The sequence below is a fragment of the Syngnathus floridae genome, chromosome 6, assembly GCF_059516105.1.
Source record: "Syngnathus floridae isolate MCC-2025c chromosome 6, RoL_Sflo_1.0, whole genome shotgun sequence".
NCBI classification, from domain to species: Eukaryota; Metazoa; Chordata; class Actinopteri; order Syngnathiformes; family Syngnathidae; genus Syngnathus; species Syngnathus floridae.
Genome location: NC_142418.1, coordinates 15,126,570 through 15,138,699, shown reverse-complemented (window position 1 = coordinate 15,138,699; position 12,130 = coordinate 15,126,570). Strand labels below are relative to the sequence as shown.

The 12,130-nt window shown below is 43.0% G+C and overlaps 2 protein-coding genes, 1 long non-coding RNA gene and 5 other non-coding genes across 16 annotated transcripts in view; 6 read left to right on the top strand and 2 right to left on the bottom strand.

Annotated features, from left to right (window-relative positions):
* shisal1b (shisa like 1b) overlaps positions 1–6,959 on the top strand; it is a 36,932-nt gene extending 29,973 nt beyond the window's left edge. For all 7 annotated transcript variants that reach the window (XM_088379422.1, XM_088379426.1, XM_088379425.1 and 4 more), the window contains 2 exons: positions 629–925; positions 4,560–6,959. In XM_088379422.1, the coding sequence (XP_088235548.1) occupies positions 629–925; position 4,560 (298 nt within the window). In that variant the 3' untranslated portion in view covers positions 4,561–6,959. The remainder of the gene's footprint in view (positions 1–628; positions 926–4,559) is intronic.
* LOC148396810 (U4 spliceosomal RNA) lies at positions 1,761–1,901 on the top strand. The gene has a single exon (XR_015859285.1). It is a non-coding gene; the product is annotated as a U4 spliceosomal RNA (small nuclear RNA).
* On the top strand, positions 2,384–2,522 carry LOC148396809 (U4 spliceosomal RNA). The gene has a single exon (XR_015859280.1). It is a non-coding gene; the product is annotated as a U4 spliceosomal RNA (small nuclear RNA).
* Positions 2,937–3,008, bottom strand: trnaq-cug (transfer RNA glutamine (anticodon CUG)). The gene has a single exon. It is a non-coding gene; the product is annotated as a tRNA-Gln (tRNA).
* Positions 3,845–3,916, top strand: trnaq-cug (transfer RNA glutamine (anticodon CUG)). Its single transcript has one exon. It is a non-coding gene; the product is annotated as a tRNA-Gln (tRNA).
* Positions 4,183–4,323, top strand: LOC148396806 (U4 spliceosomal RNA). Its single transcript, XR_015859286.1, has one exon. It is a non-coding gene; the product is annotated as a U4 spliceosomal RNA (small nuclear RNA).
* A 392-nt stretch (positions 6,960–7,351) lies between the features above and the next one.
* Positions 7,352–11,098, top strand: LOC148396804 (uncharacterized). Its single transcript, XR_015859130.1, has 3 exons — positions 7,352–7,590; positions 9,392–9,701; positions 9,788–11,098. It is a non-coding gene; the product is annotated as an uncharacterized LOC148396804 (long non-coding RNA).
* On the bottom strand, positions 7,709–11,672 carry parvg (parvin, gamma). 3 transcript variants are annotated; one of them, XM_088379281.1, is made up of 13 exons: positions 11,507–11,672; positions 10,963–11,051; positions 10,712–10,776; positions 10,020–10,122; positions 9,786–9,920; positions 9,543–9,658; positions 9,420–9,475; positions 9,320–9,351; positions 9,118–9,182; positions 8,700–8,768; positions 8,535–8,636; positions 8,380–8,452; positions 7,709–8,114 (listed from the first exon to the last, which is right to left on the bottom strand). In XM_088379281.1, the coding sequence occupies exons 2-13, from the start codon at positions 11,030–11,032 to the stop codon at positions 8,014–8,016; spliced, it is 987 nt and encodes a 328-aa protein (XP_088235407.1). In that variant the 5' UTR covers positions 11,033–11,051; positions 11,507–11,672; the 3' UTR covers positions 7,709–8,013. The 3 variants fall into 3 exon arrangements, with proteins under 3 accessions (XP_088235407.1, XP_088235410.1, XP_088235408.1); XM_088379284.1 differs by having other exon boundaries at positions 9,320–9,348; XM_088379282.1 differs by having other exon boundaries at positions 10,963–11,042; positions 11,507–11,635.
* Positions 11,673–12,130: the final 458 nt, after the last annotated feature.

Here is a 12,130-nt window from a genome sequence, read left to right as displayed (position 1 = left end):
TCAACTTTCCCTTTTACGCCATTCAAGGCTCAGTGTCGATTCTTACGCAATCGAGCGACAGTCTGTTCGTTCGAACGTTGTTCCCGCCGTTCTTCTTTCTATGCCGTGTTGAATATGGAATAACATTTGCTTCCGTCGCAAGGTCAAGATCGATCGAGTCGGATCGATGTGTTTGCGTGTTTTTGTATGCTTGTCCTCACCTTGACTTAAACGCAAGCCTTGCATTAAGCGCCGCTCTCGCAAGCTTTGTGTGGAGTTTGCCAAAAAGACGTCATTTAATTTTAAGGCCTCGACGATTAATCGAATAACTCCGAAAACTCAATTGTGTGCCTCGAAGCTCGGCAGGGTTAGTGCCACTTTCCAGAAGCTAACGCTAATTCGTCCACCGAATAAAAGTCATTGCAGCTCTGCTTACCGTTTGACTTTGACCTGATGGCTGGAGAAATTCAAAATGGCTCGCTGACAGAAATAGGCGTATGAGTTACCAAAGATTTACTGCGATGTTCAATTTTCCACTTGATGGGTGGCGCCGGGCTATCCAGCTATTTGTACACAAGCCGTTAAAATGTCACTTTTGCTTAATCCGCTCCATTAAACAGGCAGCGTCAATGTGTCCATCTGTGCGCAGTAATTACACAGCGCTGGTGGGAGTGTGGATCTACGGCTTTTTCGTCATGGTGCTGCTGGCCCTGGACTTCCTCTACTACTCGGCCGTCAATTACGAGCTGTGCCGGGTCTACTTGGAGAAATGGGGCCTGGGGGGTCGCTGGCTGAAAAAAGCCCGCAGTCAGTGGCAGCGCTCCACGTTGGACGAGAACCAAAGCCAGGCTCAGCCCGCCGCGCCCGGCCTCTACCAACCCCGACACAGTCTCCGAGGGGAGAGCCACAGCCCCACGCTGCTGCCCTACAACACGTCCAGCGCATGGTCAGTGTTTTTTTTTAATATTCCTCTTCCGCTCTGCGCTTAAAAATAGCTTCCCGGAAGATAGTTCCTTAGCCAGCTCGTTATTAATCAGGAAAAATGAGTAACATGCTATCTCACATCAGTTTTTTTTTTTTAATCTGTCCGTGGCCTAGCGTGAGCATTGTTAGCATGAGATGATTTACAACGTGAACGAAGCACCACGGGAGGGATCCGGTCGTATCCTTTCAGGAGCCTCGGCGCCGGAAGCGATGCAATCATACTGAAGAAAGGCGCGTTTGCGTCCCGCTCGTTCCATTTCTCATTCACTTTGCCACACGTCGGTCCGTTTCACTCGGGCCGCCATCATTTCTCGTAGCCGCTTTTGACAAATGACTCCCACGGCCGCGCAAGGGGCTCTTCTGCCTTACGAAGAGACGCTTAACTAAGAGGGAACACGTCCGCGGGGTCTCCTCATTAGGCAGCGGCTCAGCTCAGGGCGACGGCGCTCATCAATCCTTCCGACCCGCCGAGGCAGCTTTAAGGCTATAAAAAGTGGGTGATGGCTGAGGAAGCTGATCTATGGCAAAGTGGGCCAAAGGAAGCATCGTTAAGCTTCGCTAAGTGAACATATGCTAACTCACGCTGTTGACGGCCTTTGCCCTTTAGAGACCGTATTGACAAAAGAGTATAAAAAAATATGTTAACCACGACATGAATTGTTCCAAGCCTTGCTTCGTTCAAGTCGAGCACTAAGTGCAGTTTAACTGCACATAGGCGGAGTTCATTTTATATGGAGACCGTCACTGTGGTACGTACGCTGGATGATGACTCCGACGTTTAGCGCCTTTTACTCATTAGCTTTGCGCAGTGGCAGTATCGTAGCCCATGAGGTTCATCCGAGGCGCGATTATTGTTAGTTGAAAACTTTACCCAATACCCCGCCTTGATGACTTGAAATATAGTCAGCTATGGCAATTTTTGTCGGTCTCTATGGAGACTAGTACTCTTGTTAACAATATCATAATAGCTGAATGATTGTCACCAAGCTTCGGCTGTGTCTTGGGGAAATGACGACATCCCATGTTCGCGTAGCGTCACTCACGTAATCTTTAATTAAGTCCCACATTGCATTGCATCTAATATGTGTTTGCTTATTGTATTTGGTACAAATATGAGCTGGTGTTTCATTGTCAGCGTTGGAGTTTCCATTGAAACAGGTAAAATGCACGACCCCTCGTTTTGTGGGGGAATCGAAAGCCCATAATGCATTGCGTCGCAGTACTCCTTAATATTCACAAGGTATAGAACGTCAACGTGTTTAGAGGCATTTTGCCAAAAATGTAAATGTTTTGTGTGTCTGTCGAATTTTAATAATGTGGAATTTGTGGAGGTTGTTTTCTGTTATTATGTACATATGCAGACCGTCACTGTGGAACGTATGCGGGTTGGTGACCTGACTGTCCGGATGGATAATTCTTTAGCTTTGCGCAGTGGCAGTATCATAGCCTATGAGGTTTATCCGAGGCGTGATTATTGCTAGTTGAAAACTTTACCCAATACCCCGCCTTGATGACTTGAAATAGTCAGCTATGGCAATTTTTGACAGTCTCTACGGAGACTACCTAAGTCTGTCAACAGAAATGTGATTAAATTAGATACTTGAATGCTTTCCATGCTTGCCGTTAAACTAAATATATTACAATCTCTCACTACTTACACTCGCCAAAGGTGAGTTGTGTACTTTAACTTTTTTACTTGACTTTTTTGAAAAGCAACTGTATTTCAAACCAGGTCACGATCTAGTCAAGTCAAGTCAAGTCAAGTTTATTTGTATAGCCCTAAATCACAAACAGTCTCAAAGGGCTTCACATAGCCAAAAAATTGACAATTATTCTCAAAGCATCCCCTGATCATAAGCTCCCAAAAGGGCAAGGAAAAACTCAAAAAAACCCTGCCAGGGGAAAATGAGAAACCTTGAGAAGGGACCACAGATGGAAGGATCTAAACTGAGGCTGTGTAAAAAAAAAAATCTAGGTTCCACCGAGATTTGAACTCGGATCGCTGGATTCAGAGTCCAGAGTGCTAACCATTACACCATGGAACCATGTAGCAACACTGCTGTATAATGTTTCAAACGCTCTACCCATGTTACATGTTGCTATATAATCATTGGTGTTATCCAAGGAAAAGTAATTCTCAATTGGACAAGTAACCCGAGGTTTAGGTGACTCTTAATTGTTCCGAGTGCAACCTCTGACTGTAAGGAGTGCTGAGCGGTAAATTGATCTGAGTGTTGACTTTTGTTATCAATAAATCAGCTTTATTGACCAAGTTTGGGCAATTTTTGGCAGTCTCTACGAAGACAATGTGTTTATTTTATAATCTATGGTATTGAGTAGTCTATATAAAAGTTTTTTGTTTACTTGACATCTTGAGTTGATAGATTAAGGCACATATTTGTTCAGCCTTGTGAAAGTACTGCATGCTCCATGTTTTAATTCTGGCTTGAGTCACATCTCTTTCCCCTCCCCGATTCATCTTCAAAGCGTCCCTCTCTATTTCATTCGGCTGGGTTATTAACACCAAAAATAATGAAAATGATGTAAGCATGCGAATCGAGAGCCACGCGCCAAGACCTCGCCAAAGCGTGTCAACACTGGCCATGTGGTGCCAGTTAATTAACGCCATGATGCAGCCTGGAAAAACGAGTCGAGGTGCTTTCCAAATCAATCCCTTCTGGCTTTGCCGCGAGCAGGCGGATTTGAATATTTCGCATCTTTTATTGGATGTTATCACACGCAGAGAGTGCTGCATTACAATGTCTTTCATGTTCACTAACTTTCACTCCTTTCTTTGCCAAAACTTTAGGTTGCGATTCAATGGGTTCATCTCACACAAAGTAGAGCGTATGGAAGATTAACTTCAGGGTCATGTATATGTGGTTCCATGGTGTAATGGCTAGCACTCTGGACTCTGAATCCAGCAATCCGAGTTCAAATCTCGGTGGAACCTGGATTTTCTTTTCACACAGCCTCACTTTAGATCATCAGCTGGTTTGATAGGTTATTGAAATACAATTGCTTTTCAAAAAAGTCAAGTAAAAAAGTATATAACTCACCTTTGGCGATTTTCCAGAAATAAAATTGTTATGTGTGAGTGACAAATTTAGCTAAATGTGGAATTTGTTTTGGAACCTCCTAATGTTGCTGTTTGAGCTTAAATGTGTTGAAACCGTCACTGTGCATCATGTGGCGAATGGTGATGTGATTGTTACTGCCAATTTTGAAGTAGCAATATTGAAGCTTATGAGGTTCATCTGAGGCATGATTATTGTTAATTGAAAATTTAGCCCAATACTCAGCCTTGGTGACTTGAAATATAGTCAGCTATAGCAATTTTTGACTTGGTCTCTATGGAGGCTGGATTTGTTATAATGAAAATTTACTGGAGACATTTCACGAAGGTTCCTGGATAGCATTAAAAGATAATGGGCATATCTTCTCAATTTTAGTTCAGACATTTAAAGAGGAAGAAATTTAGTAGCTGCAGAAATTAAATGAATTTATAAATTATCAGAACTAATGGGACTTGTTGCCCCTTGCATCGTTTCAGTTGCCCATCCCAACTCTGTGTTTTCGTTTTCCACTTTGGACAGAGCAGAAAAGTAGCTCGCCGTTTCCCAAAGGCGACCCGGAGGAGGCGACCCACCTTACAGACGCTCTGCATCCACACTTACATTGGCAGCCTCCAGGAAGTCTTTGGCAGGGACGCCCTCTTCACCCTCTGATGAGCACAAGCCAGCCGTGGACTGACAGCGGCCGCGTTTAACAAGCCAGCTGAGAGAGCGGCGGCCATTCTGAGCTGAGCGACTGAGGATAACGCCGTCACATTGGCAGGTTTCCAATCTGAAATGTTTCTCAGACTGTGTCACTTTGTGTTGCGTAGCTGTTAGACACGGTTTGCGATTTTATTTCCGTGATAGTCACACAATGAGCGGCGACCCCTGGAGAACACGTGATTGGTTGGGTCGATGCTGAGCATCTCACGTAGCTGTGTTTCGTTTCCTGCTGGGACACGAAGTCGCACGGCAACGACATTTTTTGATGGAGACGCGCCGCTTTTCCTGCTGTAGCTCTAAAAATATCAGTAGATTTTTCACGTGTGATCGGTGTTTGTTATTGTTTTAGAGCAGGGGTGGGGGGAGACCTACAATGAAAGCAAAGGGTCTGCAAACAAGTAAAACCTCAGAGGAACTCATTAAAAAAAAAAATAGTGTTCAATCTGTTCATAATAAATTACAATAGTAAACAATTCCATCACATTCCTCGACGACATTTTTGAAAAAGGTTATCTCAAGTGAAGCAGTAGTGAGCATCAGGGACCCCCAAAGCAATCCATTTGGAGCCTAGTTGCCATGGTAACCTCCATCAACAACCACTCCTTGAGCAATACAATGCACGTTATACCATTGAGGAGTTTAAATACACGCCCATTAATCAAATTAAACATCAAAAGTTAATTGTCAGCAATAATGTACAGTAAAGTGAAGGATGACAAGGTATCACGGTGCAAAGAAGTGCTACAAACACACACACAAAATGCAAAATGACAATTTAGTAGGATTTTGTTCAAAGATCGCTTTGCATACCTGACTTTTTTCATAAATGTTGTGACAACAATCTGTCCCCATGCAAAATGCAGTAAAATAATTCCAGGCTTCTCAGTAAGAATTAAAAATATATATATAAATTTTGTGGAAATTTTTTGTTTTGTTTTGGAGAACAAAATTAAAAATGTTATGCTGTTTTTTGTATAGAATTAAAATGAAACTAAAATTTTATAGTTGTCAGATAAACATGAAATGTAATTATATTTACAGTTTTTGGGAGGGATTTAAAAACATTTTTTTTTCTGTTCTGGTAGGTTTAGACTAAAGATTGTAAATGAATTCTCAAAATTAGATTTTTTTTCAAAATTTGATCATCTTTGTTGTTTTCTAAATGGAAACAAAATGCTCGCAAATGTGGACTTTGCATATAAATATTTCAAACTAACAATATTATTATTTTCTTAGCTCAAATTTAAAAAAATAAAATTCTAGGACCCTTACCTCGGCGCAACCTTTTTCCAGAAAACTGAAAATTTACAGTCACCCAATTACCAGCAAGAAAACAAAAAAATGTCTCGGCATCTTGACAGTTAAAATGACTTGAGCATAGATGCCATTTGACTAACAATGTTGTTTCTTGACTTGTACACTCCAATAATAATAATAATAACGCATCCGCAATCCTCCACGGTTACTAAAGTAGGTCACGCTGTGTCACCATAGCAACAACAGAGATGCTGTTCTGCAGATGACATTAAGGTTGTCGTTCTAAAACTTTAACGACTACACGCGGCGTTGTTCCTGGAGTTATCTGCAATAATATCAGTGTTTGTCGGTCGGGATGTTAGCGGCGACTTGAGTCCCATCGGAGGGGCGAACGTTTAATTGGCTGCCCGGCGCCGCACGCTTTCACAGCCACGCCAACACATTTAAACACACGGGAGGAATAATTGGCCTGCGGATCAGCGGTGCTTTTAATTCACGCTCCCTTGCTCTTCTGCCTTCGCAGCTGCCGCCTCTGTTCCCGGCTCAATCGGGGTAACTTTTATTTTGCTGGGAATTTAATTAATTGCCAATCCTAAAGAAGATTCCTGAAGTAGGCAAAAAGATTGTGTTCTCTCTGGGATATGATGTAAAGTGTATCATCGCTTCCCTTTCTCCCATTTTCTTGTTTTTTGTGACCCCGCCGTGATGTGACGCTCCCTGCAAACTAAACCGAGGGTGAATAGAAGGGAACGCTCGTCTGACCCGCGGGTCGTCATGGTAACCGTTGCCTTACAGTTGAATAGCCACCTGTACACATACTTTTGCGAGAGTGGTAAGTGTGCGTTCCGTCCACCGTGTTGACGACTAGCTAGACTGTCGCGTGCCGTTCTCAGTTGATTGCACTTGTTGACTTTGTATCGTCACAACAGGGACAAATAAAGTTTTATCTTTTACACCGTGTTCAGGAGCCCTCTGTGTGTCCACTATTATTAACATTATTTTATCTCGTGGTAGTTTTCACTGATATTTTTCAATTTTATCTGTTCCTGATTTTTTTCCCCAAAAATATGTTATATTTTTCATCTAATTTATATTGATTTTTCCCCTCCCTCTCAAGTATTTTAAATATTATTCGGTTTTACACTTTTAATTGTTTCCATAGGATTTTGGTGTTTTTTTTGTGATACTTTTTAATCTCAAGATCCTTTCACTTTTTTTTTTTTTTTTAAACATTGCTTTCATTTGCGCATGAGTATCTAATTTGTCACTCCCAAAGCCAAACATCGTGTATTTTGCTTGGGGACTCTCCTGATAATAACTAATAGATAATTTCTACTGGCGTGTCACGTGACTTCCCGTCACCTGTCTGCTCTTCATGTGACCACCCGAAAGTTTGTTAGCACGCCGTTAACAAGCCCGAACTAGCAGGGGCGCTGATCTCATTCCATTTCTGTCAATCACGCTGCCTCCGTTCCTGTGTGCCAGTAAAGTGTGCGCGAAACATCTATTTGTCATCCATCAGCGCCCAAACGAAGAAAACAAACCATCCCATTTCCTGCCATTGAGGAGCCCTTGGCCACATCCTGCCATGGTGAGTCTATTAAAAGTCCATTAAAGTCCATCCGCTGATCTGCTTCATCGCATTAAGATTTATGTTGTTTGGTAAAAGTGGCCACTGGCTCAAACATTGAAATAACCAATTGAATGTCTGATTGCAAAATGGCGAAGTATTTGGCGAATATTCATTCATTACATCATAAAATTTACTTAATACAAAGACGATAAAATTCAAGGATAATATCAACTTTCGGGGGGGTCTGACAGACCCATTGTGGTGGTATTGACCCATGTAAGTAGCAGATCTCGTATTACAGCCCTAATGCATTTCTGATGGACTTCTGTGTGCAAAAGTAAGACGAGCCCACAAAAGCTGCGTATTGCTTTGCAAAGGAAGTGCAGACAAAGTTTCTTGGGTGGGTAATAAGGTTCATTTTGAGTGCAATAAATGAAAGTCTCAGATAGATTTGGCAGCCATCTTCTCTTCTTGCCTTGCGTGCTTGTTAAAAAGAGCAAAGAGGACCTTCAGGGTGGCTGCCACGTCCTGAGTGACGACATCTAAAAAGAAAACGTTGACACGTTAGGTTTTTTCTTTTTATTTACATTGCTTGGGCTTTACAATCAAGCACATGACGTCAGACTGAACATTAACGCGTGCGTGGTTATTTGTAGCAGTACTAATAAACTGCCACTAGGTGGCGAATTTCTGCCCCCTCAAATGAAATGTGTGACAAAGTGGGAGTAGTTGGGAAGAATGACTATTTTAGTTGCAGTTACATGCGTGCGAGTTGTAAGGCATGATGTAAGCGTGTTGTGACGTCACCTCCTGCTTGAATTGAGGACACGTGCAGGCCCAGATGAGTGAGGAGGCTCAGGGCCAGTGACACATTGTGCAGCTACAAGGGGAAAAAAAATCAGGCCGATTCCAAAACCTGACTCATTGAATAACCCGCATGAAATAGGCAATTTGGATCGTACCATCTGTGCGTGGTCGACGGGGGTCAGACTGAAGTCACAGAGAGGAATGAAGAAACCCTCGAGTTGGCCAATCAGCAGCAGCAGAATCACACCGTCAGAAAACTGCACCAAAACAAAACGAAATGATTACAGTCCATTCCATCGTGATCCACGTCACGTTTGTACCTGCTTATCCAAGTCGGACACTTGCAGACCCAGGCTGGCCATGCTCCTGTTTACAAAGCCCAGCAGTCCCTAAACATGGGAAGACATTTTGTTTTAACACTACTGCTCATTTTTAAGCACCATAAGATTTGTGTGCATGCAAATGTCATAAAACCAAACTGGCTGTTTTGTTGGACACCAAATTCTAGATGCAGAACGCCGCGTTCTGCAACACGGTTCACACAAGGTGGGCCCGAAAAACTTTGTGCCATTAAAATGCGCAAAGGCTCGTAAAACCCAACAAGGCCTGAGGGTTAAAGAGCAAAAGTCCAACGAGAACGCTGCTTAATTGCCTTTCCAACACTTGAGTGCCTCTGGAGCTTTCTGTAAATTGGCACCTTTGCTCTCTTCCTCGTCTCGTTCGTCCTTGTTTCCATACCTGTTTCACCAGTGCGACCTTGTGAGCCTCCATCTTCAGCAGCTGCTCCACGCGATTAGCGTCCCCTGCACGGTGGAGCACAAAAGCGCATCATTAAGACGAGCACTTCGTCTTTTTTTTTTTTAAAGTACCAATATAGTGTTTGAATTTAAAGTGGGGCAACTATAAATAAAAAAATAATAATTTTAGGAACGATATTCACCATCGGTTCTGCTGAGGTTCTCTGAATCGCTGCTGGAAACAAAAACAAGAAGCAATGTCATGTTCTCCTCAGATAACCAGAACTTCAGAGTGGTGGTCACCTCTCTTCCGTCAGAACCTCGGTTTGAACATCTGATCGGATCCCCTTCCCGCTCACCTGCACGGATATCCGTGTGAGCCAACGCTCGACCCGGAACTTTTTCGAGCCGGAGGTGCTGACTTACCTCCACGACGGCAACTTGAACCTTCACGCCAGAAGGCAACTCCAGCTCGGGCTGGAAATGTCTCACCATGGCAACCAGCAGATGGAGAGTGGCCAGGAGGTTTTTCTTGTGGATCACTGAAAGAACGGCAGTTCAATTACGGAAAATGGACCTTTTCAAGTATTTTTAATTGGATCTAAAAATACATTCCTTTCAATGGACGTCAATTCTGCGGCGAATTGTTTGTTTGTCATCGTGACTCACAGCTGACGTCCCAATTGGTGTCCGGCTGGTCCAGTCTCTTGTCCAACTCCTCCATGACGGCTTCCAGCTTTCGAATCTGAGCCGAGCTGCTCAGCGCAATCTCCTCCAAGGGCAAGTGCACATCGGCCAACCTGCCTGCGGGAAACAAAAATTTTTAGATGATTCTAAATCTCATGAAGAAATACGTTGAAAACAAAAATCCCAAAAAGACAACAGATGTTTTTGAAAACTGACCGAGGAGATGATGAAGAACCAGCCCGTCGTACAGATCCTCATCCAGACTCCGAACCACGATGTGCTCTTCTTTCAGAGTGCGATTGATCCAATCCACCAGTGCCTGGCCAGACAGAAACAGACGCTTTCTTTCATCTCTCTGCATTGAGCTCTTTGATAGCCCTAATTAATTTTCCGAGATAAAACCAAATGGAAAAAGAAGCAAAGGAACTCCTCTATGTATATTCAATCTGACAACATACAAAGAAGCTTATTCCTTCATTGGCACTTGCATGAGACACTTTCTCCGAGGTGGTGGGGGGAGGCTGTCATCCACAAGAGCCTGTCAAGCTGCCCCCCCAACTTGTGATCTACCTCCCATAATTACCTTCATTAAAATTTCAGGCAACCTTCCACCTGACTGCCTGCCTGCCAGCTCCAAGAACGTGTGATTCATGCAGGCTGTGGAACGCATTTCTCGGCAAACCTCAAGTGTTCTCGTCATTTCAGTCGTTTTTGAGTGTTTTGGTAGTGTGTGAGAGTTTGTGTGAGAGTGTGAGTGTTCCAGTAGTGTGTGTGAGAGTATTTTCAAAAGTGTGTGTGTGAGGTAGTAGTGTGTGAGTGTGAGGGGGGCATAAGAGTTATGTATAAATGAGAGCGTTTCAGTGGTATATGTGAGAGTGGTTTACCGCTGTGTGAGAGAGCAAACGTACCTCCTTGAGCTTCTCCAGTTTGGGGTCTTTCAGAGACGTCGGCTGGATCATTTTTGTTTTCGCAACTGTTTGGAGGACAGGCACATTAAATTAATGATAAATAATATAACATCAGTCAATACAAAGAAGAAATTACATGAGATGAAATAATAAACATGATGTAGTCGGTGATAGCAACCAGCTAATCTTCATTCAATCATTTTCCATCAGCTTCTCCTCACTACTGATAGAATCCAAAGGGACTTACTTACCCTGGAAGCATTCAGCATCCATACATCTGTCTTCTTGTTCATTGTGGGCCTGAGCCACATCCGCCTCCATAGCGCCCTCTCTGGCAAGACTTCATACAAACGTTCGTTCAATCATTCAGAACTGCCTATTTTTTTTTTTCAAACGGACTTTCTTTAAAGAGCTCAAAATAATATATATATATAAAAAATAAAAGCATTTGGCAAAATTCATAACTATGCAGGATTTCTTTTTCTCAATTCTGCAAAATGTGGTGAGAACAGCAAAGTCCAGTCTGCGTTTTATTTCAAAGGTTGCTTTGAACAAAAGTTTTTGGTCCTCTCAGCTTCAAAAATGAAAACCAGTCCAAACATTTGACTTGAGTATGTGTGAATGGAGGCTCTCTTCCTTCATGTGTCATATGAGACAAACACATGAAAGTAACTCGTGGTGACAAGTCAGACCTTCACATCCTCTTTTGCAGTCTATGTGAGGTCTCTGACTTCCTTCGTTTTCTTCAGCAAACAAGATTACCGACAAAAAAAATCAATTTTTCAAGCTGCTTACCTCCCCCGATGGCTTACGGCTTCCGAGAAGAAGCAGAGGGATGAATAAATACGTTCAAGTTCAATTTCTTGTGTTTTCCGATGAAGAGCTCTGTCAGCACTCAAGCGCTTTTTACAAAAAACTAAAATGTCAGCAGGTTAAAAGTGAAGCCACACACTCAGTGGAGAGGATGTGATGTAGAGAACAGTAGCACTTCCTCAATTTTAGTGAGATGTGCACTTCAGTACAGTGCACAGAATACAGAAGGAAGCATTACAAACAAACGTGGCACACTTTGAAAATATGACAACAGCGGAAACCGGAGATCGGAACTACTTGTTTTATTGTTCGGCTCTTGCAGAATCACAATCGACTGTTCATGGATTTGTTTTTGAATATTTTGGATGGGATGGAGGGATGGAGTGATGGATGGATAGAAGGAGTGAGGGATGGATGGAGGGATGGATGGATGGATGGATGGATGGATGGATGGATGGATGGATGGATGGATGGATGGATGGATGGATGGATGGAGTGATAGTGACAGAGTGATGGAGTGATGGAGTGATGGAGTGATGGAGTGATGGATGGATGGATGGATGGATGGATGGATGGATGGATGGATGGATGGATGGATGGATGGAT

Excerpts from the sequence above, each read along its gene's own strand:
- parvg (XM_088379281.1), bottom strand. The coding sequence starts at position 11,032 with ATGGAGGCGGATGTGGCTCAGGCCCACAATGAACAAGAAGACAGATGT. Across the intron at positions 10,777-10,962 it reads GGATGCTGAATGCTTCCAGG|TTGCGAAAACAAAAATGATC; the intron begins GTAAGTAAGTCC and ends TCCTCCAAACAG. Across the intron at positions 8,637-8,699 it reads TGTCCGACTTGGATAAGCAG|TTTTCTGACGGTGTGATTCT; the intron begins GTACAAACGTGA and ends GTTTTGGTGCAG.